The sequence below is a fragment of the Echinops telfairi genome, unplaced genomic scaffold (assembly GCF_000313985.2).
Source record: "Echinops telfairi isolate 266 unplaced genomic scaffold, ASM31398v2 ScPeMD7_9;HRSCAF=40, whole genome shotgun sequence".
Taxonomy (NCBI): domain Eukaryota; kingdom Metazoa; phylum Chordata; class Mammalia; order Afrosoricida; family Tenrecidae; genus Echinops; species Echinops telfairi.
In genome coordinates, this window is record NW_022103906.1 from 52,077,838 (window position 1) to 52,085,068 (window position 7,231).

Below are 7,231 nucleotides of genomic sequence, written 5' to 3' on the forward strand. Positions count from 1 at the left end.
TAAAGGGGCAGAAAGCCCACCCCACCACTTACTAGGTCCCTAGGTGATGAAAACCATTTGTTCTTGACCCCTAACCAGAAGGCTCGAAGTTAGCACCCACTCTGGAGTGCTAGATGAAAGCTTTAACACAAAAGGGACTCTACATATGGATTTTTCTAGATGAAATATGCAGAGATAAAATCGACTACATCTGTGGGAAGTGGGAAGTTAAAACCAGGCAGGGGGCTGACTGTGGAATGGACCATCAATTGCTTAGGCAGTTGTGTGAACAGAACCAGGGACTATGGCATGATTTAAAATCAGGAAGGATATATGTCAGGATTGTATACTCTCACCACACTTACTCAATCTGTATGCTGAGAAGCTAGATTATATGATTTAGACTTGGCATCAGGATTAGAGGGAGGTTTACTAACAACCTGCAATATGCAGATGACACATCCTGGTTTGCTGAGTGAGAAATTGAAGCGCACACTGATAAAGATTAAGGATTGCAGCCTTCAGTATAGATTACAACTCAATGTAAAGCGAGGAAAAAATCCTCGTAACTAGACCAATAGGTAACACAGGATAAATGTACTAAAGAATGAAGTTGTCAAGGATTTCATCTTGCTTGGATTCGCAATCACTGCTTATGAAAAGCAACAGTCAAAAGATCAAATGATGAGTTGCATTGGGTAAACCTGCTACACACACACACACACACACACACACACACACACACACACACACACAAGAACTCTTTAGAGTATTGCACAGCCAGGATATTACTTTGAAGACTAAGGTGCTCCTGACGCAAGCCATGGTATTTTCAATGGCCTCGTATGCATGTGAAAGTTGGGCAATGAATAAGGAAGACCAAAGAAAAATCAATGCATTTGACCTCTGGTGCCGGCGAAGAATATTCGAAGTACCATGGACTGCCAAAAGAACAAACAGATCTGTGTTGGAAAAAGTACAGCTAGAATGCTCCTTAGAGGCAAGGATAACAAGTCATGTACTTTGGACATGATTCTGGAGGAGGACATCATGCTTGGCAGAGCAGAGGGGAAGGGAAAGAGGTGCAAGCCCTTGACAGGATGGGATTACCACAGTGGCTGGGACATAAGAACAATTGTGAGGACGGCACTGGGCCTGGTGGGATTTCGTGCTGGTGTACACAGCTTTCTATGAACTGGAACTCACTTGATGGTACCTAACAGCCACAGCAGCTGTTCTGCAGAAACAAAAAGCCATGACCTGCTTTTGTAAAGATTTTATTCAAGGAAGCCCTTTGGAGCAGTTCTGCTTTGTAACACATGGGGCAGCCATGAGCTGGAATCAACTCCACAGCAAGGGGCTCTTTTTGGCTTTGTTTCATTTGCTTGCTTTTTCTCCTATTCACAGGATGCACAGCCTACATGGGGGACACACATCTTTTAAATGTATCATGAGTACTAGACTGACTTAAGAGTATGTACACATCCAGATTTCTGGTATTTGAGTATCATCTGAGTCATATAATACCAGTGGTATTCATTACTCAGATAACTTCTCACTACCACTGAGTCGATTCTGACTCATAGAGACCCTACAGGGCAGGGTAGAACTGCCCCTGTGGAAACTTTACAGGGAAGAAGACCGCATCCTTTTCTGGAAGAGTCGCTAGTGGTTTCAAACTCCTGACCTTGCAGCTAGCAGCCCAACAGGTAACCCTAAGCCAGTGGTTCGCCACCTTCCTAATGCCACGACGCTTTAAAACAATTCCTCATGCTGTGCTGACGCCCCAACCATAAAATTATTTTCGTTGCTACTTCGTTGCTGTACTACCCAATAACCTGAATTGGGAAGGGAGCACCCTACCATCTGGCAAACACCCTGAGCCCTATCTGGCAGCAGCAGTAAGAACTTGGCTCTCACCTGCCGCAACTACACCCAAGAGAAATAGCACTGCTTCGCCCGATGATCCTGCCTTTCAGCTGATCTCCGTTTTCTCCCAAATGGTTAACAAATCATTTGCCTTGACCCATACTTCTTCCTGGGCCTGTTCCCCAAAACCCCATGACTGTGACCCTGAACCGGAATCTAAATAAACAGAGCTTAACACACTTCTCTGTGTTATCTGCTGCTTACATAAGAGGCTTCATAATAGGTTTGAAAAATAATAATCTACAAATACTCAGGTGTCAGGGCATAAAGAGATCCTCTGGAGTTTGGCTGCTTTTATTAGTTTCTGTAAAGCATTCTTTCCTGTGTCGACCCAGAACTCCAGAGGCCACATCTGCCCCCAGAACATGCAATCATAATCACTATTTTGATAAGGGCGCTTATTTCTAGCTATATCTGACATGGCTTTAATTTGCTTAAGAGTGCAGCTGCTGAAATCCAGAATACTCCCTCCAGAGTCCTCTTAGGTCAGCTGGGATGACCAGGAGGCTGTCGTTCATGTTTGTCCCTGGAGTCTCCATTTCTTGTTCCGAGTTTCACACACAGAAAGCTGTACAGCTGCCAACTTACAAAGACACTCTTGAAACGCTCTAATTTCATAAGCCTGGCGTGACTTTACAACCACTACTTCTAAAATTCAAATAAACATAAAGGTCATATTATAAAACTTTGACTTTTCAGTTACTCTCATATCCCTGTATGTTTAAGACATGTTTCAGAAAATTTCAAAGGAAAAAATTAATCTCTTCGTATGTGATGAGGACATATTTGATTCTATTTAATAATAAGTACTTAATTGTTGGTTTAAAAAAAAGACTAAAAGACCAATTGATTAATATTTACAATGATTCTGATGCACATTCATTTATGTACCCTTCTAAATAGCTCCTCGGTTGATTGATGTGCACACATCTCCCTGCCAGTACCCTTTACAACGTTCAAAGCTAGTTGTGGCTTCTACTCCGTTCTCTGACTTTATGAGTAGGACACTGGTCCACACACGCCACAAATCCTGGAGTGACAGTGTTTATTTAGAACCCAAACCCATCTTTCTCCTTTCTTAAACGCCTAATTTTATGTTACAGTAATTCACACATTGCCGAAAGTGCCGTCACTTGGGGCTGACGCACAGCAACCTTATGCACGCACTACAGAATGAAGCCCTGCCTGGTTATGTACCATCCTCACAGTCACGGCTATGTTGAGCCCATTGTGACAGCCATTGTGTCAATCTATCTTGATAAGGGTCTTCCTCTTCCTCACTGACCCTCTAAACTTGACCACCTCTGATGTCCTTCTCCAGGGGTGGCCCCTCCTGATAGCAGAGTTGCACTAGTACATTCTTACCAGAACTGGAGACACGCCTGATCCTCTGAGAACACAAGGCTCGATCAGAACTGAGATTTCTACTGTCGTTATTCCGCCTCAGGCAGGAAACAGAAGGCCCCACTTTGGCTTTTGGACTGGGTGTTTTCTTCGAACTGGAGGCGTCCGGTTTGCATAGACTCCTACCTGAGGTGGCTGCGGCTTTGGGTGCAGAGCCCTGTGGGAGGGAAAACTGTTAAGGCTTTAGTCCACATCACACTTTCCCTAAAGCATCTCCGTGTGGCGGCAGGCATGTGTGAGAAACATTTTCATTTTTTGCTTGTTTTTAAAATAACTTTATTGGCAAATAATCTGTATAGATAGTACAATTTAATAGCTCAATTATATCCAGAAGCGTTGTACAATCATAACCACAATTTCAGAGCAACTTCTTTCTTGTACGCATTGTTATTAGCTCCCTGCTTCCACCTAACCTCCCCCGCCATGCCCCTAAGAAACCATTAATTCAGTTACTGTCGCTTTAGATTTACCTATCCTAGATTTTTAAAAATTATTTTATTGGAGGCTCAAAAAACTCTTATCACAATCCATGCATACATCCAATGTATGTCAAATGCATTTGTACATTTGTTGCCCTCATCATTCTCAAAACATTTGCTTTCTACTTAAGCCCTTGGTATCAGCTCTTCATTTTTAGCCCCCACCTCCCCATATCTCCCTCCCTCATGAGCCCCTGATAATTTATAAATTATTATTATTTTGTCATATCTTACACTGTCCGGTCTCTCCCTTCACCACTTCCCTGTTGTCCATCTCCCGTATTTACATCCTTATAATCGGTTCCCTCTTTCTACCCCACCTTGCCTCTACCCTCTGGTATCGTCACTCTCACCACTGGTCCTGAAGGGATCATCTATCTTGGATTCCCTGTGTTTCCAGTTTCTTTCTGAACCAGTGTACATCCTCTGGTCTAGCCCGGTGAAAAGTAGAATTGGAATCATGATAATGGGGGTGGGGGGGAGGAAGCATTTAAGAACTAAAGGAAAGTTGTATGCTTCTCATTGCTACACTGCACCCTGACTGGCTCATCTCCTCCCCACGACCCTTCTGTAAGGGGATGTCCAGTTGTCTACAGATGGGCTTTGGGTCGCCACTCTGCATTCCCCCTCATTTACAATGATATGATTTTTTGTTCTTTGATGCCTGATCCCTGATCCATTCGACACCTCGTGATCACAGAGGCTGGTGTGCTTCTTCCATGTGGACTTTGTTGCTTCTGAGCTACATGGCCACTTGTTTACCTTCAAGCCTTTAAGACCCCAGATGCTATATCTTTTGATAGCTGGGCACCATCAGCTTTCTTCACCACCTTTGCTTATGCACCCATTTGTCTTCAGCAATTTTATCAGGAAGGGAGGCACCCACTGATGTGATTTTTTGGAGAAACATTTTCTACAGTGATGTGCCTGATTGGTTTTAATTTTAATTTTTACTATGAAGACATTCAAACCCTCTCGTTTGGATCTGGCACTTGTTTGTGTTTTCACCCTTCAGTAAATGCTTTTACAAGACCACCAAAGATTCAGGCTAGCGTTCGGTTCTCTCACGACAGGCCCTCCTGGAGTCACACAATACTGCTATTGACTCATCTTTCTTTGGTTTCTCTAACAAAGCTCTTTGTTTCCCTTCTGCTTGCTTGCTCATTTCTTCTCGGGGTGCTCCTCCCCTGTGCGTCCATAATGCTAGCTTTCCTAAAGGTACTAAACTTCACCCTCTCTTCTATTTCCTCATCATGTATGCTCCCTGGATGATCGTGCCAGCCAGTATATTGATGCATGAGAATTCTCATGTCCAGTAAGCACTCTCTTTTAACTTTTAAAAGCAGACTTTTAACTGCTTTCTTCTGCATCCTCCCTCCCAGCTCCCTTCTGGCATTGCAACTTAACAACAGTGATAATAATAATACCATGGGCTTATTTTGTATAATTAACAATAGTGATAATAATCATCTTATTGGCTCATTTTCTGTGTCTAACAGCAGGGATGATAATCCTATAGGTTTTCATTTGCTATCATTCATATATACGAGAGCTCTTACTCTCTGTTAAATACCATGTTGAGGACCTCACTTGTAACAATTCATCAAATTCTAAGAAACGCACAAGATTTCTAAAACTGAACTTATTTTGTCTATCCATCTCAAGATGTATCTCTTCCTGTAGTCACCGTAACATACTCCCTTTATAAAGTAGAGACTACTTCTAGATACTTCCTTTCTTCTTTCCTAAGCCCCTCTCTCTTGCTGGGGTTCTCTCTTCTCCATCTGCCCTAGTGCAGGTCTGTTTCCTTTTTTGACAGGACAAGTGAAACCAGGTCCTATCTTCCGGCCTCACTGACCTCCCATTCCTCTTTCAGTCACTGCTTGCGTGATCTCCGTGAAGCTCAAGTCAGACTGGGTGGGCACCTTCTAAGGCTTCTAGAAAAGTAAATTATTGACAACTCACCTAAGCTCGTCTGGCTGCCCCTGACCCCCTCTTCAGCGTGTCCCTGACTCCTCCCTCCCGGGGCTGCACCTTGGACTCTATCACACTCACAAATTGGAATCCCCCGAAGAGACAACCTCCATGTGTTTCTTCATCTTACACACATTCTTCCTGCCAGCCAGAAAATGGCTTTAGAGGCCACACGTGCCCTTCAAGTTCTGGCAGTAACCAACAGGGAATGCCTACAAACTTCCCTTGACAAGCCCCTCTCTTCTCCCTTTACCTGACCCTTTTCAGTTCTGTGCTACGCCTACCTCCAACTTTGCACTGAACAAACCCCGAGGGTCTGCTTTGTAATAAGAGCCCCTGTTCCAAGCACTGCGTCTGTCCAAGGGCTGTGTCTTCCTTCTCTGATCCCAGCACTGTATGCAGTGCACACTAGGCACACAGTAAATAGGTATGTTTTACACAGAGGAGCTCCTGGGTGGTTCAAATGGTTAGTGCGCTTCACTGCTAACACAGGGTGAGGAGGGGGGGTGGGGGGGCCTGGTGATCTACTTTTGGACAAACGAGCCACCAAAAGCACAGTTCTCCTCTGACACACACGGAGTTGCCAGTCAGAATTGACTGGATGGTGGCAAGTAGCTGATTGTATTCTACATATAGGAATGGGAACCTGAGGCTTATTCAAAATGCGAATGACCACCGGGTAAGCTACAATTTGATTTTCTCTTTACATAAAAAGAAGCTGACTCACGGAAACTAAGCAGTTTGCCTAAGGTCACTTACCCAATAAATGGTGGCACTTAAATTTGAAACCAAATCTAACTCCCCAATCCATGCTCTTCACCTCTATGCTACATATTTCTCATTAGTGTTCTTCTCTGTTTGTTTAATAAGTCATGGGAAGATAGTTTATGAGAGAGATAGGGAAAGGCCAACGCTGAAGAACTGGTTTGAAGTCCTACCTAATGCACAATCACCAATCAAGGGTCTGCATAATGAATAACTACATTCAACCCTTTGAATTAAATTAAAACCCAGATATTACAGTAAAATCAAATTCCATGCTCGAAACAGGAAAGTTCCTGAAGCTCCAGAAAACCCTGACCTCCGAAGAACTGTGAGATTACAGGTAGCCCAGGGATTGATAAGTCAAGGCCCAACTACCCTGGGAACTCCTGGGACATTAACGTCCCTGCAGGCCTAGATTCAGAACCTGGGTACTGTCGAAGTGACCAACCAACCAGAGTTTGAGGAAAATTCACAGCAAGCAGTGACTCATTCATTCCACTTTCCAAACGTACCAGGCCTGGAGCCTGTTTGTCCATCAAGAATCTAGTTGTTAGAACCAACCTTTTGTGCTCTCAGTCAAGGACTTCCTTGGTCCTAACATTAATTTTTAAAACCAAAACATCTCTAAATGTCTTAACCCAATAATATTTTGAGTTGACTTTTAACTCATGGTGACCCCTGTGTGTCAGAGTAAAACTGTG

General features: G+C 43.6%; 1 protein-coding gene across 3 annotated transcripts in view; it reads right to left on the reverse strand.

Moving 5' to 3' along the window:
• Positions 1-7,231, reverse strand: part of MTUS1 (microtubule associated scaffold protein 1) — a 170,189-nt gene that overhangs the window by 90,800 nt on the left and 72,158 nt on the right. For all 3 annotated transcript variants that reach the window (XM_004696163.2, XM_045286920.1, XM_045286919.1), the window contains one exon: positions 3,274-3,469. In XM_004696163.2, coding sequence (XP_004696220.2) covers positions 3,274-3,469 — 196 coding nt within the window. The remainder of the gene's footprint in view (positions 1-3,273; positions 3,470-7,231) is intronic.